This window comes from Silurus aristotelis, assembly GCF_946808225.1.
Source record: "Silurus aristotelis genome assembly, chromosome: 15".
NCBI lineage: Eukaryota > Metazoa > Chordata > Actinopteri > Siluriformes > Siluridae > Silurus > Silurus aristotelis.
Genome location: NC_139588.1, coordinates 21042194 through 21068976, shown reverse-complemented (window position 1 = coordinate 21068976; position 26783 = coordinate 21042194). Strand labels below are relative to the sequence as shown.

The window sequence follows — 26783 nt, the reverse complement described above, 5'->3', positions numbered from 1 at the left end:
ACGTTGGCATTTAAAAACGCATCATTTTCTCCTTCTTTTGGCTTTCCGTCCACACATTCAATCAACGGAAAAATCTAGCTTTTTGAGAACGCACTTCAAAGTGGATAATTCTGAAACGTTTTTCGCATCGCAGTGTGAACCGTGAAAACCGAGGCTTTTGAAAGCGATGATGCATTTTTTTTTAGTCACTGCTGCAACCTTTCAACCAGGCGCTAAATTACGTTTTGCTTTTGGAAAAATGCGTAAAAAAACGAAAGTGTGAATGCGGATCGTTTTTAGAAGAAATCGAAATCATCAGATTTATCTGGATTAGTGTAGGCGTCGCGTAAATCAGCCTTACCTTTTATGTGACTCTTTGCCTGTGGTTGTTTTTTTTCCTGATGATTGTTGTTTTTCGACTGTATTTTATATGTTCATGCTAAGGTTATGGTTCCCTAGTTTCTTCGGTTTGTGTTTGCAGTTTATTAAAGTATTAGCACTTGGTTTCATCTTCCCAATTCATTATCTGTCAACTAGGCAACAATGAAAGAGAAAAGACTAATAGCCCAGACATGAAAAGACAAGTTCCTTGCCCCTAGTGTACTCTTGAAGGTAATGTACCAGCAACAAGGAAGGGTACTTTTCCCGAGAGTGTGGGTCTCAAATAAAGTGCCCTCTCGAGCTCACTGCCTTCCAGTGCATCTCTCACTTTCATGCACTTTGACATGGGAAGTAAACAGGACAGGGTTTAGTGTACCAGCAAGTCGGGATTGAAAGACCTTTAAAATAGATGAAGTAGTCAAACATGACAAGATGCCTTGTACAAAATGGATACTCAGGACTTGTACAATACCTGGGTAATAATCAGAACAATTTCGGAAAAGAGTATCCAACACATGTCCCATTAAGGTCTGGCAAAGACCTCAATATGAATTATTAAATCAAGCTTTTGTGCTTACTGAGATAGAGATTGCTGTCGAATGCAGAAGCTAAAAGTTCTGCTGATACAAATTTTGCTGAAGGGAATGGCAACAATAATTTCTTACATTTCTATGTCCTGATTACGACGTTGATCTACGAGAATAAAGTAGTAGCAATTTGAGAATAATGTCGAAATATTTTGAGTTTAAAGTCAATGTTTTTTCTTAAAATATTTTGACTATATTCTAATACTGTTACAACTTTATTCTCGAAATTTTGACTTTATTCTTAAAACGTTTCGATGAATTTTCGTACTGCAAGTATTTTATTCTCATAACTTTGACTATATTCTTCAAATATTTAGATTTTATTTCTTGTATTGCTACGACTTTATTCTCATAAGTTGGACTTTATTCTCAAAATATTAAGACTTTATTCTCATTCTGCTACGACTTTAATCTCGTAATCCTAGATTTATTTATTGTTTTTAACGTGGCACTAAAACGGCGTCATACCTGATCAACTCTGGTAACAAAAAATTAAAATGCAGCCGGTTTTAGAGAATAATCATCTATCATATTTGAGATCTCAAGCATATCGCAGCAAAGTGGCTCAGCTGGGATTTCTTCTCCGTTCTCTCGAGTTTCCTACACGACTGAGGTGACCCGAACGGATTAAGGTTCTTTATAAGAACTCTGAAGATTCCTTGTAAGATTTTAGGATGATTGTTCCTGGAATGTTTATACGAAAGAAAATTAGAACCCCTGCTTTATACCTGTCACAAGTACTTTACAGCACAATGAAATTCTGTCTTTACAAATCCCTGTAGTCAGAGTGCTGGGTCAGCCATGATACAGTGCCCCTGGAGCACTGAGGGTCAAGGGCCTTGCTCAAGGGCCCCTAAGGGATTGACAGGGGACCCTATTCTTCCCACTCCCTCTTCATATTTGCTCTTTTAGTTCCTATCCAGAGATTGGTATAAGACTGACAATCTGACAGCATGATGACTGTTTGTTGTTGGGGGTTTTTTTCACCAAGAAAATAACCACCTAGCCTGCATGAGAGTACCAATTTCTGGGATTTTAAAAATAGTAAAAAAATAGCACATTGACCTGTTTGAAAGAAAACAGGTTGTTCTTTCTTCTTCCACTCATAAGCGTGTTATTTCATATCGATCCCCTAAATTGCTTTTTTGTTCTGTTTCTTTCAGCGCCATCATGGAACACAAGGAGCTGCTGAAAGTGCAGTGGGATTGGCAGATCGGTAAGATTTATACACACCATCCAGTTTTTATTTTCAAATGGGGCAGCCACAGGGGGACGGGAGAGCAATAGGAGGCCGGGCTAATTAAAAACCCATGTTTTTTTTTTTTTCGCTGTTTGTTGGTGGGTGGGGTGTTACTGAAAGCCCCGATTGCCATTTTCACTCAATTCTGCCCACCGCTTATGCACACATACGGCACACATTTCCTTCCCCTGCTGCGTGAGATATTTTTTCTCTCAGCAGTGAGCTCAGGAGAGCTGTCACATAGCGCTACTGTTTCTGGGTAAGTGAGGCTCGGCTGAAAGAAGACACAGTAGGAGCTTTCCCTCGGAGATATTGAGAAAATAGCGCAGTTAACACAGCTTCCTCTCCAACCTCTGCGCGTACCGCGACAGCTTTATTCAAGAGTGTCCGTTTTATCTAGCGTATCTATCTTATCTATCATACTTCTTACACCAATCTGGAATGATGAATGTTGTTTGGCTGAGGATCAGTAACGAGGTGGAGAAACTGTCATCCATCCCATCTTTCCCCAGTGCTATTGCCAAAGTCGGTGACTAAACACTGTGCATTGGCCCTGGAGAGTGTGTTTTCGAAGTGTCCAAGACATGCCAAAGCCACGTCTCGGAGGGTATCGACTTGCCCCAGGGGCATTCGAGAGCCTGGAGATGGAATTGTAAAAGTATGTGCTAGAAGAATACGTGTCACCACTTCATCATGAGACTGTGCTGCCCCAGAAATATAATAACTGCTTGATCCTGCATAATAAATGTAGTGAACTGGGAAATCCTGTCACATTACTGTGAATTTAGAAAAATTCTAAATTCCCAAACGTTTAGGGTCATGGTTCAGCGGTTAAAGATTTAGGAGATTAAGATTCAAATACACCCTTTAAAGTTTTTCCTCAGTTGTCATGTATATAAATGATACTTGTTCTTTTCTTAGATTTAAAATTGAACTATTGAAAATAGAATATATACATTTATATAATGCAGAACTTCTCACATGGACAAGAAATATAGATAGATACCCAATGTGTTGCGTCCTGTATATCTTGTTTGAAATCTTTTTATTGCATTTTAACTATGAATATCGATTCCATGTAACAGAAAGAACAAAAACAAACTAATAAACAACAACAACAACAAACTCACAGCATTTTACATTAATATACAGTATCACCTCTTTGCTTTTTCTATCAGTTTTCTATCAACACCCCCTCCAACTTTTCCAACATTTTCTTCTTCTTCTTCCGGCTGCTCCCATTAGGGGGCGCCACAGCGGATCATCCGTCTCCATACCCCCTTGTCCTCTACATCTGCCTCTTTCAAACCAACTACCTGCATGCCTTCCCTCACCACATCCATAAACCACCTCCTTGGTTTTCCTCTTCTCCTCCTTCCTGCTGGCTCCATCCTCAGCATTCTCCTACTGATATACCCCATGTCCCTCCTCTGCACATGTCCAAACCATCTTAATCTTGTCTCTCTCACCTTGTCTCCAAAACGTCCTACATGCGCTGTCCCTCAAATAATTTCATTTCTAATCCTGTCCATCGTCATCACTCCCAACAAAAACCTCAACATCTTCAGATCTGCTACCTCCAGCTCCACCTCCACCTACTGTCTTTTACTCAATGCCACTGTCTCTAAACCATACAACATCGCAGATCTCACCACAGTCCTATAAACTTTCCCTTTCATTCTTGCAGATACCCTTCTATCACAAATCACTCCTGCCACTCTTCTCCACCCACTCCATCCTGCCTGCACTCTTTTCTTTACTTTCCTAACACACTTTGCACTGTTGACCCCAGGTACCTAAACCACATCCACCTTCACCACCTCTTCTCCCTGCAACCGCACCACTCCACTGCCCTCCCTCTCATTCACACACATGTACTCTGTCTTACACCTAATGACTTTCATTCCTCTTCTCTCCAGTGTGTACTTCCACCTCTCCAGGCACTTCTCAACCTGCTCCCTACTCTCACCACAAATAACTATATCATCCGCAAACATTATAGTCTACGAAGACTCCTGTCTGACCTCGTCTGTCAACCTGTCCATCGCCACTGCAAACAGGAAAGGGCTCAGAGCCGATCCTTGATGCAGTCCAACCTCCACATTGAACCAGTCTGTCGTTTCTACTGCACACTTCACTGCTGTCACACTGTCCTCATACATGTCCTGCACCACCCTCACATACTTCTCACCTGATATTTCACATACTTCACACCTGACTTCCTTATACAATACCATAATTCCTCTATTGGCACCCTGTCGTACGCTTTCCCTAAATCCACAAACACGCATTGCAACTCCTTCTGACCTTCTCTATACTTTTCCATCAACATTCTCAAAGCAAATAATGCATCTGTGGTGCTCTTCTTCGGCATGAAACCATACTGCTGCTCACAAATGGTCACCTCCACTCTCAGTCTGGCTTTCACTACTCTTTCCCATAACTTCATCTTCTCCATCTTCTCAACACACTCTCCTCACCAGGCAAAATATTTTCATCTCCATCCTTTATTGCTCTAACTTGCAGCACATCCTTCCCAGCTCGGTCTCTCTGACTGGCCAATCGCTACAAATCCTTTTCTCCTTCCATAGTGTCCAACCTCTCATACAGCTCCTTATATGCCTTTTCCTTGGCTTTCGCCACATCCCTTTTTACCTGCTGCCGCATCTCCTTGTACTCCTGCCTACTTTTCTTATCACTCTGTTGATCCCAATTTTGTTTTGCCAACCTCTTTCCCCTTATGCTCTCCTGCACTTCCTCATTCCACCACCACGTCTCTTTGTCTTTCTTTCTATTTCCAGATGTCACACCAAGTACCTTTCGAGCTGTCTCCCTTATCACTTCTGCAGTAGTTGCTCCTCTTCCCTGAATCTCACACTACAGTCTTCCCCCTTAATTTTCCACTATCTTATTCTTCTTTCAGTCCTCACTCTCCTCCTCTTCTTCATCACCTTCAAAACCATCCTACAGACCACCATCCGATGTTGTCCAGCTACACTGTCCCCTGCCAACACCTTACAGTCTCCAATCTCCTTCAGGTTGCATCTCCTACATAGAACATAGTCCACCTGTGTGCACCTTCACAACTGCCATTTCCATCCTTTTAGCAAAATCCACCACCATCTGCCCTTCCATATTCCTCTCCTTGAAACCATACCTACCCATCACCTCCTCATCAGCTCTGTTCCCTTCACCTTCATACCTATTTAAATCTGCTCCAATCACAAATTTGTCATTCCTAGGTACACCTTCTACCACTTCATCTAACTCACCCCAGAATTTTTCCTTCTTCTCCATCTCACAGTCCACTTGTGTTGCATAAGCACTGATGACATTTATCATCACCCCTTTAACTTCCAGCTTCACGTTAATCACCCTATCAGAAACCTTCCTCACCTCCACTACACTCTTGCTGTACTCTTCCTTCAGGATCACCCCTACACCATTTCTCTTTCCATCCACACCATGATAGAACAGTTTAAACACACCTCCAATGTTCCTGGCTACCTTTCTCCTCTCCATCATTTCAGCTACCTCTCTTTCTTTACCAGTCATAGTACCCACATTTAAAGTACCAACCCGAACCTCCACTCTCTTACACTTCTCCATTTTCTGCTGTCTCTGTAGATGTCTTCCTCGTCTCCATCTCCTCTTCCGGCCCACAGTAGCGGAATTTCCACCGATAACCTGTTGGCTAACGATACCTGTGGGTGGTCGTTGGTAACCCGGGCCTCGACCGATGAATTTAAGATATAACAATCCATATATAGACCCTTTTTCAGTTAGAAAGCATGGTGATGGGGTTTTTGTGGGCGGGGCTTAGGTAGGAGGTAAAAAGATGTCCCTGACCGCTTCACTAACGTTAGCTATTAAAATTCATCCATTTGTTTTTAAACAATGGTCAAACTCGGATTTTATCTGACTACCAAATGTCACTCATTGTTCAGGACCGTGAATGTTATTAAAAAAGTTAACTTTAAAAGACGGAACCAGATTGGCTGAGCTGTACACGGAATTGGCACTGCAGTCGCTGTAAATAAATACAACTGGCTCACCTGGGTCCTAGCAGTTTGCCATAAAAATGTATATATGTTTTTCAATTTCTGTTTAGGTATCCAAACCATAAACCATATCAACAAAAGACAATAATATAAAAGACAAATCACGAATCACAAGGTGTATATTTATACGCTCTTCTCTATGCAAACACTAATGGTGCTGTAACCTGCATTAACCGTTATTTCAGATCTAATAAAGGCTGGTTCTTTTAGTGTTAAAGGGCATGAGATCAAAGTTGCAAGCTCGGAACGCGCTCTGTCTTTAACCCAGCTTGATGAAATCTCATTCCGTAATAAATATCGTCCCGCATGGCCCACATGTTCATTTTTAAGAGGGAAACTCATTCCATGTACTGAAGAGTTACAGTCGCTCGCTCAGACGATGCCCCGCAATGTATCTAAATTTGCAGTCGTTAGCGACAGCGGATTTGAAAATTGTCCTGAATATTCATGACATTCAAATGTGTGAGCTGACATCTCATAGTCTCGTAGAGTCATGCTGCAGATTCTGTGCATTTTTACAGAAAGAGTTGGAAGACGTTGTTATTCTGGCGCATTCTGGGGAAGTTTATGGTGTAAGGATTTCAAATCATTTATTACGTTTGAATCATCTAGCATTGTGTAAACACAGTGACGAGGTGACAAGACTAGCAAGGCCTTCTCTGCTAGTCTAAATTCTAGCGATTCTAGATTTTCTATTCAATCAAATTTTAATCAGCATATCACGTTACACATCCCTTTTAGTATAAACTTGGAGGCACACAATTGTATAGGACGTCTTTGGATGCAGCTTGAAATTTTCCCTTTACTTGAACCTGTTCCACACGACGATGCCCCTGTGCACAACTCCTTGAACATATGGTTTACATGGGTTGGAATGGAAGATGCTGGCTACACCCCAGGCCTCCTTACGTCACCTACATCAGCACCTGACTTTACTAGCAGCCTTGTGGCTGAATGAGCACAAATCTCCACAAAATCTAGTGGAGCATCTTTCCAGTAGAGTGGAAGTTATTATGGAGCAAATGGGGTCTGAATGTGGAATGAGATGTTCATAAATCACATACCAATATTATAGTCCAGTGTCCACAACGGTTTGTCTATATGGTGAACAAGTTTCAGTATGTTTGTTTCACTGCAAGGACAAAACATAACAAATAGATTTCCAATAACTGCCTAGTGTTATATGTAGTCTTGTCTGGATGGAGTAATATTTGTTTTCAGCCAACGAGCCTACCTGGAATCACGAGGTAATATTCTTTTTTTAGTTCTGTGTGGAACAGCAAGGCTGAAGAAAGGTTTGTATAAAATGCAGGCATTCAATAGGATCCTGATTGCTTTTAGTGAAATTGCCGAATTGGGAAATGGCCATGCTGGAGCTGCAAGCGCTGTGTTTTCTTTATTTAATTTTTTTCTTATTTTATTTTTTTTAACATGAGCACTGTATCCATCTCAAAGACAAAATAAAAAAAAAAATCACTTATCCGTCTCCTATCGAATCTTCATCATCGTCATCTGTGAAAATTAAATGTGCACTTTGAAACAACCTTAAAAAGGACAGAATCGGGTTTGACTGATCCGAGACCATCAATTCTGTAATCTTTAAAATGTTTAAAAAAAACACAAAAAAAAAACAGGCTGTTCTTCATGGCCTTGTAATATCAGTGACTTTTAAATCTTAGCCCATCACAGATAAAACGGGAGTCATATCTTATATTTATTTGCCGTTATCCTGCTGCTCTTTGAAGATATGTGAGTAAAGGTTATGATTCAGCGCTTAGGCTCTCCAAAGTAAAAGCAGAGAGCAATTTAACAACTAATGGCCAACAACAACAAAAAAATCATATCCTCACATAGAGATAAAAAAAATATTCTGATGTTCGCCTGATCACACTTTCAACAGTATCGACTGTATTTCACTGATGGCTCGGTTGCATCGTACTTGCCGATAACCGATTAATCAACCGATAGTTTTTAAATATTTATTTTTTATTAAACAAATATAATTATATAAATATATAATATAATAAATAATAAATTATAGTAAATAAATAAAATATAGCGCTCTCTGTGCAGCACACAGTCTCGTGAAAAAAAAAAAACGCACATGGTGTCACTGATTCGCCACTAGATGTCACTCTCGTAATGACAGCAGATCAAGCATCGGACGCAACCCGGAAAAACTATGAGTATGGATTTTTTAGCCAGAAATTCCAGCAATCAACTATCAGTGCTGATTAATTAGCAAAACGATTAATCGGTCGACCTCTAGCCATTAATTATATATATATATATATATATATATATATATATATATATATATATATGGAAGTGCAGTATAAGAATGGTTTATTAATACAACAGGCAAACAAGTCCAAATCAGCAGGTAGGATTATGAACGGTAAATTAGCAAGAAACATCATCAGGGCAATACAAGAACATTGAAAAGAAACCAAAATGAGATTCAAGGTGTTGTTAGATCCAGGATCTGCCAAAATGGAGTGAAATGGAGTGGAGAGCTCTTGCGCTGGAAAATACAACTTAGCTGGATTATTATATTGATTAATAATCAAATATATCTTTTAGTAATCTAATATCTGAACATTTGACCAATTACACACAAGGCGTGAAGCCTTCTTGTACTATTGCTGTTTATTATATAGATCATTTGAAGCTTAGGAAACAGGCTGATTGATCAGATATATGATTTCTAATGGTTTAATAAGAAATAACTGATCAATTTGCACTTTTACAGTTGCAGTCAAGGGGAAAATTTCTTCCAAAGCCCAAGAAAGAAAGCAATAATATTCCTTGATAAAAACTATAAGATTTTATTTGTTTTTTTATATATATATTTTTAGAGAACACATAGATATAGTTTTTTCCAAAAAAAACCAAAAAACTTTGCAAGATCATTTCAGACTGCAGCGTTTTACCTTCTAGCAGATCCCAGTCGGAAAAAGTGCATCTTTTCATTACTTTAATTCTGAGCTTAAGGGTTTTTTTTTTCAAAGACAGTGGATTTTTCTGTTGCAAATAGCTGGAAGTGACTATCAAGTGTCTCTGTGTCTCTCTTTAGGTCTACTGTATATCGGCTTCAGTGCCTGCATGTTTGGTCTCTATAGCTTCATGCCTGTAGTGATCAAAAGGACCAGCGCCACAACGGTCAACTTGTCTCTCCTCACCGCTGACCTGTACAGTCTATTTTGCGGCTTCTTTCTATTTCAGTACAAGGTGAGTGAGTTCTGTGTGTGTGTTTGTGTGTGTGTGTGTGTGTGTGTGTGTGTAGGGACAAAGTACTCATCTTTTTCCCATATCGTATACCAAAAAATCCGAGATTGACATTTCTCATTCAGCCCAATCCTTTTATTTCTATTTCTCTTCTGCTTTGTCCTGGTCTGATTAAAGTACTCCTTTATGTATCGCATCGATACGCTTTTAATGGATAGTGACATGCAGAGTTGGTTAGACGATTAGAGCAGATATTCATGTGACATTTCCCCAAGGTTTTAAGGAACACGTCCTGCTCTTGACTCTTTCATATCAATTCAGAGGACAGCGATGTGTGCGTGCTCAGTCTGGTTTCTTTTCACCTCGCCTCTCCAACCCAAACGCTCGACGACTTTATTGTCCGCCCTCGTTGTTCTTGTCCTGGTGACCTTGGAGATCCAAGTACTGAAAGCGGGTATTTTCTATATTTCCTGCAACAAACCAGATGATTTTATCGTGAATGAGACTAATAAGAAAAGGAGACATTTATTTACAGGAATTGGGTGAGAACACAAAGGAGAAATGTCGCTATGTTTTGGGGGGAAAAATGTAACACCTCAAATTCTCAAATTAATACATTTGAAAACGAGATTTGGTGATGACGTCTAGTATTCAGGAAAAAATAAATATATTTATTTACCTCAAACATTTGTCACATTCTAACCCCACTTTCAAACCGGATCTTCATCTTCGGGAAAAGGTCGTAGTCCACAGGAGCCAAATCTGGCGAGTAGGGTGGGTGCGGAGGTCAGATAATGTTTCCTGCAAGAAACTCACATGTGAGAAGAGCTCGGTGACAGGGTGCACACGTGATCAGAATAGGGGACGTGATAATGCACTTGGTCAATATTGTACCAGTCACACAGCTCCCGAGGTACACAGGATGATATCTTTTGCCACTGACTTATGAAGTTCGGTGCTCCCTGTGGCTGTGTGTGCAGCTCTGTGCTGCTATCTGTTGGCATGTTTCAAAACTCTTCTCAAAACATTTTGATACCACTTATACAATCCTTTAAGTAAGAACTGCAACGCTTTCCTACTTAATCAAATAAGTGTTTTAAGTTTTATCTTACCTAAAGATAATGTTATTAGCTGTTTATGCATGATCTACTCTGATCTTTTCTGTTCCGTCCAGCAGAATTAATGGAAAAGTCGGCTGCATAAAATTACTGAACAAGTAACATAAATTCCAGGAACTTCATATTCATCTGTCTAATACATGGAAAGAGTTCTCGCTCCATCGGTTCCACAAAGAAGGTTTGAAGTGGTGTAATTACTGCATAGTCATCCTTTCATGGGGATCAATCATCCCTGCGTCTCCATTAAAAGTTTTAATGCGCGGCCCTATTCAGTTTAGATTAATAGATGAAGTTTTATGAAAGTGATGGTGGAAATGAGGTTGATAATTGAACGTTCATTATCGCATTACGTTCATTCTCTGAAAAAATAAATCACGAAGTGCTTCGGGTTTCTTGTGTCCCTGTGCGCTGAGGTGAGGTGCTCCTTCGTCAAACTAAAAGCAGACCTTGGGAATAATTCATACGCTTGCCCTTTGTGTGTATTAGGGCGAAACGGGCCCGGTGGGTCCTGAGCAGAGCGGCGGGAGATTATTTCTGTGCAACAAGGCTCGGCTGAATCCAATGCGGCTCATCCATTTCAATTCGTAGACGTTTGTTTTGCAACGTGATCATCACCTAAAAGCAAAACTTGTCCGTGGTGTGATTAGAGATTCTCCCCACATCTGGTATTGTTGGCCATGAGCTTCATCTAAATTAAAGAGAAAAATCAGCCAGACTTGTTCTTTTACTCTGGTCCGTGGGGTGTGTCACAACAAGACAAACCATTTTTCAAACCTCCACCATGTCCTGAATACATAGAGACCTATATATGTCAACGTTTCTGACTGATCCTCTTGTGGTTAAGACGTAAACAGGAACTTGTCTTGATTTTTTAAACTCTAATTCCCACTGATAAAGGCGCTGATACAACATAGTGTAAACTCCACTGACCTTGAAATAAAGCTGTGATATACAGTATGTGCAGCATGCAGGTTTGTACCACCGTATTTTTCGGACTATAAGCCGGCTAATTTATGGATTTTTCCTGGGTTTTTCCCGATTTCACAAACTTCAAGCCAAAACACTGAACCCCATAACATTAGACCAATTAAATTTCCGAACGGAAACGAAAAAACGCACCTCACCTGTGTTCTGAGCTGCACGGCATCGGGAGAAAAAAAAGTTTTTTTAAAACGCACGACGATGCCAAAAGATAAATTTACCGAGAGAAATAGTTGTGAAAGGAAGGAGGAAGACAGTAAACAATGACTTTCTTGGTCGGCTACTGTTTAGATACAAGCCGTTGTAGCGCGTTGAGTCTGGGTAAAGGGAGAGCTCACTAACTCCAGTTACAACAGAAATCATATAAGCACAGACATGTTTCCAAAACTCATCATCATCATCATCATCTTCTCCCGCTTATCCGTAATTCGGGTCGCGGGGGCAGCAGTCTAAGCAGATTTCCCAGACACTTCTCCGTGTCCAGGGATCGGGCTGTCAAGGCCCCCGCCTTCGACTGCTGCCCAATCCTCTCAGCACCGGTCCCTTACGGTCCCTCCTGCAGGTGGTGAGCCCACGGGAAGGCGGCCCCACGTCGCTCCGACGTCACGGTCCTTGATTTATTTTTCTCGTAAGGTTCCCCTGGAGCATAGAGGGTTAAGGGCCTTGCTCAAGGGCCCAAGAGTGGCAGCTTGGCGATACCGTGGCTTGAACACCCGACCTTCCGATCGGTAACCCAGCGCCTTAACCGCTGGAGCCACCACTCCCCCGTTTCCAAAACTCGTGCTTTTTTATTTTTCTTGGCAACAGCGTTACGGGTTAGTCAAAGAAACTTAGAAATGAGCATCAGAAAATAATAAGGACATATTCCTCAGTCTTGCACACATGCAGTAATAGTGGAAAAATGCGGCAGCAGGCTATTCCCAAAATGCCGCTCAGTCATTTCTTTTTATTTATAAATTTAAAAAATTAAGACAAGAAGCTTTATTGTCATTTCAACCATATTTAGCTGACCCATTACACAGTGAAATGAAACAACGTTCCTTCTGAACCCTGGTGCTACATACAACAACAATCACAGAAACAGAAAACACAGGGCTAAGGACTAGTAAGTGTCCACATAAACATCAACCTGGTGCAAACAGTGCAAAGACAACACAAGACACTGCAAGACAAATACACAAAACACAAAATACAATATAAAAAAAAAAATAGCTCCGCCAGTAAACCTGTTGTAAAAAGACGTAAAGTGAACAGTAACAAAAATATAAACAAAATGTTGTGCAAAAGAGCAAATAGCAGCAATCCAGAAATGATGTGCAAAAACAGCATGTAATCAGTTTATGGTAATGAAGTGATGTAATGTGAGTGGTACTGAAAACGTAACTGGTCAAGCATGCAGCAAACCACCAATAAGGGAATTGAACTTTTTTTGTTTTTGATTGGCGCTTGGTGTATCTACTTAGCACGAAGATACAGTTCAACATTAGTTCAACAACAAGTAGAATATTTTGAGAGGAATAAATAATAAAAAGGAACTCCTGACTCGAACTCACCACAACACCTGTGGCCTAATTTGCTCTATTTTTTTGGAATAGTTGAATAGAAGGTTTTGGTCTCATGATGATTTCAATAGATTATAATAATCAATTAATAGTGTCCTTTTACATAAACTGAGTTGATTAAGTAAAGAGTCTTGTGACAAAAATGATAAAAGAAACATTATAACCATAATAAATCCTAGTATTTTGGATACTTAAGTACATTTAAATTACTTTCACTTTTGTACTTTGACTCAAGTGAATGTTTAAAGGGGCACTTTTAATATGTCTGGAGTCACATTTTACAGAGTGAATCTCTACTTTAACTACTTGGCTTGTGTGCTTTGTCCACAACTGAGTGAAATTGTGCTTAGTTGATTTCCTGATATTTGCATTTAAACCCAAAAAAATCTGAAGCAGAAAAGGAAGAAAAAATATGTGATTTGAAGAAGCGGAACACATTTTTTTGTCCTTTTCTGTTAAGTCAGATTATGGAAATGCAAATCATAAAGTCATAAAAAAATTTAAGAACTAATTCAATGTGTAATGATTAACTGGGAAGTGGTAGCTCAGTGGTTAAGGATCTGGTTTACTGATCGGGAGGTGTTCTGTTCAAACACCTTTTACGTCCCAGTCTAGGGTTGGGGTGCACAGCATGATTAAAGGTACAGGGTGGTGGATATTGGGTGGATGGGAGTGTATTTGGTATATGAGTGATCGTAAAATGGAAGGTATATTGTAAAATGTACAATAAAGCACCAGGATGGACTTCAGGGTGGACCCAGGCCAAAATAATAAACAAAAACCAAACACTGATTACCTACAAACAAACCCAAAAAAAAGACAAAGCACTTCCCTTACTCCCTCACCAAAAACAGGGCAGAAACCCACACCCAACAGAAATGGCAGCCACACCAGTGAACTACCAGTGAACAAAACAACAAACTTGTACATATATTTACATATATAATATTTATAGTGAGCTAATCATGGTCAAACTCGGAGTCAGAATTGGCGTAGATCATTAACAGGAAATCACAAAACATGGAACAGAGTAACAAATGATCAGAGAGAGCGTCGGCTAAGCGAGCTCTTGATCCCAGCTTCCGACTCGACTTTAAAGGTCGCTACTGATGTCATCCAAGGGAAGTGGGCATGGCTTTAGTGTACTGAAGTGCAGGGAAGGCCTGGACTGGAGTCTCGGGATGGCACCTGCATACAACCACACACTGAATACAAATACAAAACAACCCACAAAATACTGCGGGTTGTAACACACCACCAACCTGACACTGTTGGGCCCCTGAGTAAAGCCCTAAAAAAAACATCCAAATATTATATACATATAAGAAAACATTATATACCTATAAAAAACAATTTCAAAAAACTAAACCAGTTGCTGAAGTTTTGGGAGAGGAACGTTGTCTCATATGTGTCTGATACAAGATTGTAGCTGCTCAACAGTTCGGGGTGTCCTTTGTTGTGTTTTTATTTGATGATGTGCCAAATGTTTTAAACAGTTAAAGGACTGCACAGCAGGCAGGCCAGTTCAGCAGCTGGACTACTCTACAATGAAGTCATGCTAGTAATAGATGCAGTATGCAGTTAACATTGTCTTGTTCAAATATCCAAGGCTTTACCTGAAAAAGATGTTTTGTGGATGGAACCATTTGTTTCTCTAAAACCTGTATATACTGTTCAGCCTTCATGGAGCTGCATAGGTTCATGGCCACAGGCTCCAATGCACTCCCATGAGATTTATAAATTAGTGCATTCTGTTTTAATTGACATTTTACATTGTGTCCCAACTTTTTTTGCCATTTGGGTTGTATATTTAAGGGTATTTGAGGAATATTCATTAATAACAAGAAAGACTGGCACAGGCATTAGAAGCATCCCATTTAACACCAGTGGCATTGATGCTATTGAATTATATTTATTTGTTTGACTCCAAAGGTTTTGAAAATCACAATCCAAATCAAATATATGTTCATTGAGTTTATTGTACATTGAGAGGACATTGTTCTTTTTGCAGCGGCGAAACAGGTCTTGTGCTGAGATACTTTTAATGGAAATCCTAAAAATCCAGTTACTGTACATTTCGCAAGCTGGGATTTTATTCCGATTTTTAAGCGAGTTTAAAAAATAATAATTAAACGCACCCAAGAATGCTAGAAGCTGTCAAGGGTCTTTTTAATATGAAATGCAGAGGACAATTTATTTACATTTTAGAATGTCTAGTAAATAAACTGTACACTCATACAACAACAAGTTAATCTTAATTCCGGGTGGAAATTTAGCTTTGTCCCTCTGGAGATCCCTTAATAGTTCTGTGTATATTTTTTTTTAAAGCAGGGGGTTTCTGATATATAGAGTTTTCTGAATAGAAGCCCTGCAGTGGGTGAAGAACTATTAACTATTTAAAGAACCCTTGAGGAACCCTTTTTCGCAAAATATATTTTTAAATGGTTGCCCATGTGGTGAACCTTTAAAGTGCAAAACGAAAAACTCAAATTTATCTAAAAGAAACACACACACACACACACACACACACACACACACACACACACACACACACACACACACACACACACACACACACACACACAGAGCGTTCCACAGGGATCTGTGCTTAGGAGGCTTCACTGACATCAGCAGGTACATTAATATTCATGTAACCTATGAAGCTGTTGGTGGTATTGGTTCGAAAGGTCTCCTGTTAGTTCAGGAATTCATTTCATTGCCATTTCCTGGCACAAAGTGCCATCTGTGATGGATGGATGCGAATGCTGTGGTGGAAATGAACACCATGCCGAGTTAGATTTCAGCGCCAGGTTAATGAATATGCATTTTAGGTGTCAATCTAGTGCTCCGTGGCGTCCTTGCTACTTCATGTTTCTTCTCTCAGGATGACGATGTAAGCTCTTGTCAATTTAGTTCATTTTTTATTTGTGTAGGGCTTTTAACAATCGATATTATATCAAAGCAGGTTTACAGATATTAAGAGGTTATAAAGTTGTATAAAAGAGTGTATAAATGTATTGCCTTTACATTTGTTCCTTATAATTGTAAGTTGATTCCTTATGAGCGAGCCAGTGGCGACTGTGGCAAAGGAAAACTCCCTGAGATGGCATGAGGAAGAAACCTTGAGAGGAACCAGACTCAAAAGGGGAACCCCATCCGCATCACCGTCACCACATCATTCATTACAGTTCCATCATTGTTGAGGCATATAGCAAAACTGTTCATGCAAACAGTGGTTCTGAGCCATTGTAGTAGACTGTTGATATCAAATCCAGCCCGAATCCATCCTTAAAGTTCTTGAGTTGCACCCCCTATTGGCGAGAGAGAGATTTTTTTAAAATGTAGGCCTTTTAAAAATATTTTGCACAATTTATAAATTCCTTATGAATATTTTAGGAAATGATTTTGACACACGTAGGCTATTAAGTGTATTTTGGATTTTAATTTAATTATTTTAATTATTTTAATTATATTGATTTTTCAAGTTCATTTGTAAAGCGCGTTTCACACGCGCGGCTAATTTTAGTTTAGCTTTCTCTGGCAGCGCACAAACATAGCCTAAATGCCTTGCCCTTGTGGAAGATAAAATTAGCTCTTCGTACCTTTTACAACAACATGAAGATATCAGAAAAAGAGATCGGTGGTCTCTTTCCTGCTCGTGTTCCACATCCCTCTCAAAGCGCAGAGCGGTAGGCTATAACACGTCTTTTTGTGGAAATATAAAACTGTTTTTTTTTTGTTTTTGTTTTTTTAAATAGATTCAACTTTATTATATTATGAAAGTTACCAGTATTTACTGATATTTATTTCAATGCTTTACAGGCTTTAGTGTGTTGTTTCTTTGGTTTTTTTTTTTTTATTATTATTTCAAAACAACCCCCCAACCACCGCAACACCGCCGGTATTTGGTCCACTACCACCGCGGTGGTAAAAAAAAAGAAAAGTGCCATCGTCACAGCCCTATGGTATTTTTTTAAATGTATTCTAAATAGGCCCATAGGCTCATAGGTTTTTTTGTAAAAAAAAAAAAACAATAAATAAATTCACAGCACCCCCTGTTCAAAATGACTTCCAGCGGCCCTGCAGAGTCGCGTCCTATAAAAAAGAACTTCATTCCGAGATCCAAAGAGGAGAAAAGGACAGGAACACTGATACCTCAGGAGCTCGCATACCTCGACTGAGAGAGCGAGCAATCCAGAACGACTGCAACTGAGCAGTTGAGGTTTAAATGCCTTGCTCAAGGACCCCCCTAATGGCAGCTTGTTGGTGCTTGGATTTAAACTCACAAACCCTCTGATTAGAAGTCCATTGTACACTGTAACCTTGACGCTTAAAGGACGACCATTTCTGTGCGCTCAGAAAAGAATCCGTCGCTCGGAAAGACGTTTCGATCTTCCCGTGCTTGGTGTTAATGAGGCCGTACGCCTCGGCATGTTTGTCGCATAGTGTATCTGCTTCAAAATGATTATGTGAATTACTCTGGCAGTAATAATCATATTGTGCAGCGTGAGTGGGAAATGAGCTCGCCGCTGTAATTTTCCGTCCTCACTGGGAATTCAAATACCATCCTGACCAAATTGCCCCCTAATTTATATTCCTAAGCAAAGTTCACACGAGCTCGTTAACTACACACTGGTCTTTTTTTTTTTTTTTTTCTTTTTGAGCCAGCGAACCTTTAGATGAAACAGAAGCAGTTTAGGAGTCAAACCTCCGTGGAAATGATGTGGGAATTCACAAAAAGTTTCAGGTTGGATAGGAATCAAAAGGATCACACCGAGTAAATGACGTTCACTCTTTAGCAAAGCGTCGGTGTTCTAAATGAGAGGTAAATTCATTCGCATTACACCTTGAGTTTTGAATCTGATTGGTCAAATAGAAACACTACTGGATTTGGACAAAAGTATTGGGTCACTTGACCTTTCCTGCCATCTGTGGTTCTTCTCCAAACTGTTACCACAAAACTGGAGACACACAATATTGTATATTGGAAACCCAAACCTGTTCCAGCATGGCGATGCCCCTGTGCACAAAGCGAGCTCCATGAAGATCTGCTTTACATGCTTTGGAGAGGAAGATCTTGAGTGGCCTGCTATAGAGCTCTGATCTCATCCCTATTGAACACCTTTGGGATGAATGTGAAAATGATGAGAAAAAAATGGAAAAGCCTATTCGATGAAGAGGGAAAACAATATGCATTTACTTTAGTTACATTTACAACATTCGTTAGATGCCCTTATCCTGGGCATTTGAATATTAAGGGCCTTGTTTAAGGGCCCAGTCATGTCAGTTAGGTGGTGCTTTGATTTAAACTTGCAGCCTTCTGATCCAGAGTGTAATGCTGCCTCAACCCCCTGGAGCTGCCACCTCCCACACACCCATCTTCACACCCATCTTCGCCCATTTTTCCTGCTTCCAGCAATCAAGTTTGAGCCTGTAAATATGCTGTCTAATAAATCCAATTCCTTGATAGGTGCCACTGTAACAAGGTAAACAAATGTTATTCAGTGATTTTAAAGTTATGACTGATCTGGATACAGCGTATATAACATTAAGTCAAGTCAAGTTTATTTCTATAGCGCTTTTCACAACAGACATTGTCTCAAAGCAGCTTTACAGACTTTAACAGTTAAGGTGAACGATGTGTGTTTATCCCTGATGAGCAGCCGTGGTGACTGTGGCAAGGAAAAACTCGATTAGATGTTATGAGGAAGAAAAATTGAGAGGAACCAGACTCAAAAGGGAAACCCATCCTCATTTGGGTGACATCAAGAGTGTAATTATAGTCTTTAAACAATACAGAACACTGGAGAGTGAGAACTAACATGAGCACTGCAATGTAAGATTATGAGTAATATTCGTTCTACAGTCTTATACAGACAGTTGTGGTTATTATATACATTACTTTTATGACTTTTATTATTACGAACCATATTTTGTGTAGTATTTTTAAATTGTGCAGTAAATGTTGTGCTCTAATCTAAAATATAAAACTACTTTTTTTCATGTACACTATGTACACTACCACCTACCAGTGTACAGTGTATCACTACATTCGGTTTGTGAGCAAATGCACTGTGGTCTGAAACATGGAGGATCTACTTATTATCAAGTACATTTTTGTCCCTTGCTATTTATAAAAAAAAAATAAAAAAAAATCAGGCTGTCAGGCTATCATTTGACTTTTCTCTCTCTCTTTCTTAAGCTGCTAAGACATTCTTGCTAGCAATGTAGCATGGCATGTAGCAGTAAAAGTGTCCTTTTAAACTTTCCCTTGAGTAAAAGTACAAAAGTTTTTGCCTTCAAATGCACCAAAGTACTAGGATTTATTACAGCTATAATGTTCCTATTATCATTTTTGTCACGACTCTTTACTTAATCAACTCAGTTTATGTAAAAACATTCTCTTACTCTCAACACACTGATCTATTAATAAAATCATATTAATGATTCAAACACTGATTGATTTCTAATAAAATTATCATGACCCCAAAACCTTAAAACAGTCAGGAATTTCTTCAATTCAAAATATTTTTATTTGTATAGCACTTTTAACAATAGACGTCGTCTCAAAGCAGCTTTACACAGATAAAGCGGTAATAAAGAATGAATAAGATGTTCTTTGTAAGTGTAAGTTTGTCCCTGATCAGCGAGCCGTGGCGACCGTGAAAAGGAAAAACTCCCTGAAATGGCATAAGGAAGAAACCTTGAGAGGAACCATGTTGAGGTGTCTTCCATTGTTTATTACTCTGCTAATGCTTGCTGTTAAACTGAAGCTGAACTGTATGTTGGTGATAAGAAGATGCCACCGAGCGCCAATCAAAACAAGTTCAAAACAGAGCGTGCACTCGACCCTGATCGGTGGCTTGCTGCATGTTTGATTAGTTAGGTTTTTATCCTCATAAATAAAAAAGAACGACTGATTTCACAAAACGTAGAGTAAAAAGTGAGAGATTTGACTTTGTGATGTAGAAAAGTTTAAAGTAAAAGTCTCAACGAATGGAAATACTTTAGTACTGTAATACTTGACTTTGTTACTGTCCAACACTGGTCTCTAGAATAAGATGAGTTGTTGGAAACAGGTCTCCAACCTTGTAGACACTCATGGATCGGCAGGTGGTGTGTGGGTGTTGGGGTAATGGGTTATGGATTACAGGTTGTTTTTAGCAGTGCATACAACAAAATCTTTATTTTTTCTTATCAGTAGAGAGAAAGTTCATAGACAAAGTAAATACATTAAAAATCTTTTTTTCTACTTAGCTTAAACTCCTGCAAGTGTTGAGAAGAAATCACACCAAATGTAAATTTGGATGGTGCCACACAATACAGATTCACAATAACTAATACAGTATTATATGTATAGACAATTTTTCCCAGAACTGTTATATACTGCTGGTTGGGGACCTCTGGCGTAGGCTACCAAAGATAATACAGATCAATAGAACGTGTTGAAATGAGCTCAGAACCCAAAGAGCCTAATTAATGTTATTGAAAACGTCACCAGGGAGCTCGAGTAAGCATCGACGCTTCGCTATCAGTCTTGATCAACGTGCTGCATGCTGAGACACTGTAATAACTCTTCAGGATATAAGGAAAGTATTCTCTTGAAAAATGACTACAGGCGAATATTGCAGGATGATTTATGGCGAGACATTTTTTTTATGGGTAATATTCACCTCCATATGCCTTATTGGAAACTGCAACATATCAGTTTTCCTTAAGTGTTTTTTTTTTAAATTATTATTATTATTGAAAAAAGAGACAAAATTGCCGGGGTTGGAGACAGACAGCCATTTAATCAAATGCAGGCAGAATCTAGCTGATAAATCTGAATTAGCATTGCGACAAGCCATCAGCGTAAATGGAAAATATTTTTGCTAGTCGTTGCGTTTTCTTCACGTCGTTGCGTTTTCTTCACGTCTTCTCTATTGACGAATGTAGAGGGTTACAGAACAGACGTGTTAAAGTGCTGCAGCTTTCTGCTGTTAGCCATAGTAATTCATGCTAATCTGTGAGAATGTCCCATCATAATGAAGCGAGTGGCTTTTATTATACTTCTGTTCATACATTACAATATATAGACCATAGTATTAGGAGACCAGACTTTTCCAGCCATTTGTGATTCTTCCCCAAACTGTTACCACAAAGTTGGAGGCACACAAGTGTACAGGATTCATTGGATGTGGTGCCAAATGTGTTCTAGCTCTTTTGCACAAAGCCAGATCCATAATTTGCTGGTAGGTCTTCTGCTATAGAGCTTCAACACTAATGAACACCTTTGGGATGAATTTGAACAACACTCCAGGCCTCCTCACCTCACCTACATCCCTTCCTGACTTACCCTGTGGCTGAATGAATCTCAACAAATCTCTACAAACACACCCCAATATCTAGTGGAACATCTCACCAGAAGATTGGACATTATTATAAAAGCAAATAGGGACAAAATGTTGAATGGCATGTTCAGTGTGTATGTACTGTACTGACAAAAGTTTGCGGACACCAAGACTTAAGTATGGTATGTGCTTTTTTGAGCATCGCATTCCACATTTAGTCCCAATTTGCTCTTATAACTCAACTTTTCTGGGAAGATGTTCCGCTAGATTTTGGAGCGTGCCTATGAAGTTTTGTAGGTATTCATTCAGCGGCAAGTATGTTAGCAAAGGCAGATACTGATGTTCTGTAGGTGAGGAGGCCTGGGGTGCAGTTAGTGTTTACATTCATCCCAAAGGTGTTCAGTAGGGATGAGATCAGAGATCTATAGCAGCAAGATCACAGCACAGGGGCATCGCCATGCTGGAACAGGTTTGGGTTTCCAAGTTCAAGTGAACGCAAAATTTTATTATAGCGCCATCTAAAGACGTCCAATATGATTGGTTGCCTTTAATTTTGTGGTAACAGTTTGAAGAGCCACATGTTTAGGTGTCCCACTACTTTGTCCATATAGTGTATATAACTTTAGGTAGAAGGCAGATGTTTTTGGAGAAATATTTCATATTTTGGTTGAAGTTAAACCCTGGGGTTGTGTTTACATATGATAGGAAAATCTGATTTATTTCTTACATAGGATTTTTCAGATCCAGACACATGATTAAATGTGATATGGGGAAGCATAACAGCCTGGGGTGAAGCATTTCTGCTCCTGACTAGCTCCTGAGTTTCCTTTGAGTTTCCTTCCATTACCCAAAAATACTCCCATGGCAGTATGTGATCAAATATTGTACTTTTTACTCACCTACATTTTACTTTTTATTTATGAGAATAAAAACTTAACTTGTCAATCACACAGCGATCCACCGATCAGGGTCGAATTTGTGCTCTGTTTTAAACTTGTTCTGATTGGCGCTTGGTGTATCTACTGATCACCAACGTACAGTTCAACATCAGTTCAACATCAAGCAGAACATTTAGAGAGGAATAAATGATGAAGAGACTCAAACTTACCACAACACACGTGACCTTAATTGCACATTTCTTTTTAAGTAGTTTAAAAGAAGATTTTGGGCTTGTGCTCATCTTATTTGATATCAGTGTTTGACTCATTAATATCATTATATTTATAGATAGATATGCTGAGTGTAACATAGTCTTTAGCATTCATTTAATCAATTGTCTTGTGACACAAATGATAACAGGAACATTGAAGTCATAATGAATCATAGTACTTAAATTGTAACTGTGTGTGTGTGTGTGTGTGTGTGTGTGTGTGTGTGTGTGTGTGTGTGTGTGTGTGTGTGTGCGTGTGTGTCAAAAATATTTGTCTCTCCATGTATAGCTGGTTGCATGTGTGTGTTTCTTGTCTATGGCTGTATGGGTCTGTGTGAAGTGTGTGTGTGTGTGTGTGTGTGTGTGTGTGTGTGTGTGTGTGTGTGTGTGTGTGTGTGTGCGTGTGCGTGTGTGCGTGTGTGTCAAAAATATTTGTCTCTCCATGTATAGCTGGTTGCATGTGTGTGTTTCTTGTCTATGGCTGTATGGGTCTGTGTGAAGTGTGTGTGTGTGTGTGTGTGTGTGTGTGTGTGTGTGTGTGTGTGTGTGTGTGTGTGTGTGTGTGATCACATTGTGATCTGTATGTGAATATAATAGAGAAATGTGGACAGTACCAGCTCTGGGATTTCACACGTCTCGCTAATTCTCTTCATTTCTTAGGCAATAAAACATTAAAATAATTACCTTTTATAATCACAGCACTATGAAGGATTGTAAATACATTTGAAAGCCATCTGTTGCTCTTTGATGAATAAATTCCATAATGAATTATAAACAGCTTGTTGTTCATCTCCACCCTGCCTGGTCACACCCCAGCATTCATTATTTAAATATTTACCCCTTCATCATTGTGACCAGGTTTCAGTCCTGGATATTATTCTGGGGTTTCTCTTACATCGTGTGCTTTTATCATGAAACTCATCCGTCCCTCCAGACCAGATAAAACCACTTCATGGCCTCATTAAACAGCCTAATGGACAAAAACGGTGTTATAATCACGGCTTGTGGATTCCATTTCTAAATGTCATGTGTGTGTTGAAGCGTGACCCTGGTGCAATCTATTTCTGGATCGACACTTTAAATAGAAACCGAGAGTGTGATCCTTATGGAGGTTCTACTACAACATCGTTCTATGAATATTTTACTTATTTCTTTGAAGTGGATTCACTCGTCGATAAGCAAATATCCTTTACATTTGAACTATTTACTATCGTTTGGAAGGTTTAAGGTCTTGGATGGTTCGAGGGGGTGTGCTCAGCCACCGGTTTTGTAAATGGGGCGGAGCCAGGAGTCGTTTCTGCTGTCCATTCACAAATCCGGTGGCTGACCACGCCTCCTCGAACCTTCCAAAAACTTTCATGCACAAGCTGGCACTTGACCATGCCCACTGCTTCCACTCAGCTGTCTTTGAATAAAGACTTCAACTAGGAGACCAACAGACCCTCCCTGACCCAAAGGGGTCAGTGAGGAAGGAAGGAATAATTGATCCATAAGGGAAATTTTAAAATAATAAATAAACAAAAGAAAGAAAGAAAGAAAGAAAGAAAGAAAGAAAGAAAGAAAGAAAGAAAGAAAGAAAGAAAGAAAGAAGGAAAGAAAGAAAGAAAGAATAGGCAAAAGAAAGAAAGAAAGAAAGAAAGAAAGAAAGAAGGAATAAGCGAAAGAAAGAATAAGCAAAAGAAAGAAAGAAAGAAAGAAAGAAAGAAAGAAAGAAAGAAAGAAAGAAAGAAAGAAAGAAAGAATAAGCAAAAGAAAGAAAGAAAGAAGGAAAGAAAGAAAGAAAGAAAGAAAGAAAGAAAGAAAGAAAGAAAGAAAGAAAGAAAGAAAGAAAGAAAGAATAATGCATTGATCTAACAAGGACATTTTAAAAAAGAAAGAAAGAAAGAAAGAAAGAAAGAAAGAAAGAAAGAAAGAAAGAAAGTAAGAAAGAAAGAAAGAAAGAATAAGCAAAAGAAAGAAAGAAAGAAAGAAAGAAAGAAAGAAAGAAAGAAAGAAAGAAAGAAAGAAAGAAAGAAAGAAAGAATAATGCATCGATCTAACAAGGACATTTTAAAAAAGAAAGAAAGAAAGAAAGAAAGAAAGAAAGAAAGAAAGAAAGAAAGAAAAAAAGAAAGAAAGAAAGAAAGAAAGAAAGAAAGAATGAAAGAAAGAAAGAAAGAAAGAAAGAAAGAAAGAAAGAAAGAAAGAAAGAAAGAAAGAAAGAATAATGCATTGATCTAACAAGGACATTTTAAAAAAAGAAAGAAAGAAAGAAAAGAAAAAAAAAAAGAAAGAAAGAAATAGTTAATTCATCCCACAAAGAAATTAGAAAGAAAGAAACCTGAAATCAGTGCTTTAAAATACAGATTAAAAACAGCACTTTCTTCAGCTTCAGCTCTGGTGATCTCTATTCTCATTTTTTATTCTGATTAACATATGGTAATGAGGTGATATCTTCTTATTAAAAACTTTTGGGAGGGGTCTCCAGTGTCATTCAAACAAGGTTTGAGTATTTTCCTATAATAGAACATCACAGGTGTTTACTCCTGACATTCCTGTATTCTGTCTGTTTCAGTTTTCCGCTCTCTACCTGCTGTCGTTGTTCATCATCTTGTTCGGCTTGGTGATCTACTCCTCTTCCTCGACCTACGTGGCGCAGGACCCTCGCGTTTACAAGCAGTTCCGCAACGCTGGAAATCCCGTCCCGGACACGCCCAACGTCGGGCCTTTGGAGCCTTCGGTGACCTACAGCAGCCTGGGGCAGGAGATCGAGGACGAGCCTCGGGTTCGAGTCGCCTGAGAGGGTGTTGTCTTGTGCACGCAATTATTCACAGCCCGTCCCACAGGCGTGTAGAAAAGTGAATGATGATAATCAGAGAATAATGTATATAACCCCGTAGCAAACAAGTACACTGTGATCACGAACTGTGAATAGGTAGCAGTGATCTCGGACTGTTTCGGACCCATCGTGTATAAACTTCATCTCCTCCACTCCACAGTTTAAGTGTTTAAGGATCTGTGCTGACTGTTTGTTCGAAATCTTGGTTGTGAGTTTGTTTTTCTTACACGAGCACAAAACGTTTCAGTAAATCTCAAATTTCCACGTGCGTATTTTGATTTTCTTTTTCGCATTGATTTTCTGAAGGAACAAATCGGCCGAATGTAAAAATAGCTCATTTTACTTTTTACACCAAAAGTAAGTCAATGGGTTAATTTTTTTCCTTTTGCACTGGAGCAGCAAGGCTAACGTAGCTAACACTTTCATAGCTACTAGTTTAGCATTATCCAATCTGCAAGTCTGAATCATAATCACGACAGTGTTTTAGTGCCTCGTAAAAAAAAAAAAAAAAAAAAGATTATGAGAATAAAGTCGTAGCAGCACCGGCTGAAGTACTGACCTACCGGTTTTCCATCGTATTTTGTGACCTTAGAGGGCGCTATTGCTTTTACGCAAACAGCGCAAAATTCAAACATCAGCAGCCGCACGTTACCTAATGCTATGACGTTATTCGTTTGATTTCGACTTTATTCGTGTAATCTTAGATTCTTTTTTTTCAGTGGCACTAAAACAGCGTTGTACATAACACACTGTTATTTATTTTCTCAACTCACAGATCTTTAATCAGGCTCAGGTAGGAGGCATGGCCTACAACGTAAAAACTGTACGTTGTAAATATGCTATATATTTTTTATTTTTATTTTATAATAATAATGTAGCACCAATCTGATATTCATAATTCATTTTCTCAATACAGACTGTTATAATATAAAGCTGTTTACATACATCTAAATTGGTGGCTAAAATTTTTTATACCACAGCAAAGTCCACATTATGAAGCTAAAGAATATTTTTTTTTATATAGTGTGAGAACTACTGATACGATATTCTACAGTTGCACAGGGACCCGTAAGGTGGATGGAGGACATGATCTAAATCAGAAGTCACCAACCACCAGGGTAAAATCCAGTAGTGGGCTGTGGAAGTGTTGCTACCAGGCTTAAAGAACATTCTAGGGAAAATGTCTATAGATATGACACTGGAAATGCAATGACTGATTTCTAAAATACGTTTTCGTCTCTACGACTATTCTCCAATTCCCATTTGTGTAATATGTGCAGAATGAGTCAATGTAGCCCTTAAAATTGCTTTGAGATGAAATTAAGCCCCCAGCCTTCAGAGACAA

The 26783-nt window shown here is 39.0% G+C and overlaps 1 protein-coding gene across 1 annotated transcript in view; it reads left to right on the top strand.

Moving 5' to 3' along the window:
- slc35f1 (solute carrier family 35 member F1) overlaps window positions 1-26261 on the top strand; it is a 154380-nt gene extending 128119 nt beyond the window's left edge. Inside the window, exons 6-8 of the mRNA XM_083562535.1 lie at window positions 2111-2163; window positions 9325-9479; window positions 25175-26261. Of these exons, the coding sequence (XP_083418661.1) occupies window positions 2111-2163; window positions 9325-9479; window positions 25175-25399 (433 nt within the window). The 3' untranslated portion in view covers window positions 25400-26261. The remainder of the gene's footprint in view (window positions 1-2110; window positions 2164-9324; window positions 9480-25174) is intronic.
- The last annotated feature ends 522 nt before the right edge of the window (window positions 26262-26783 follow it).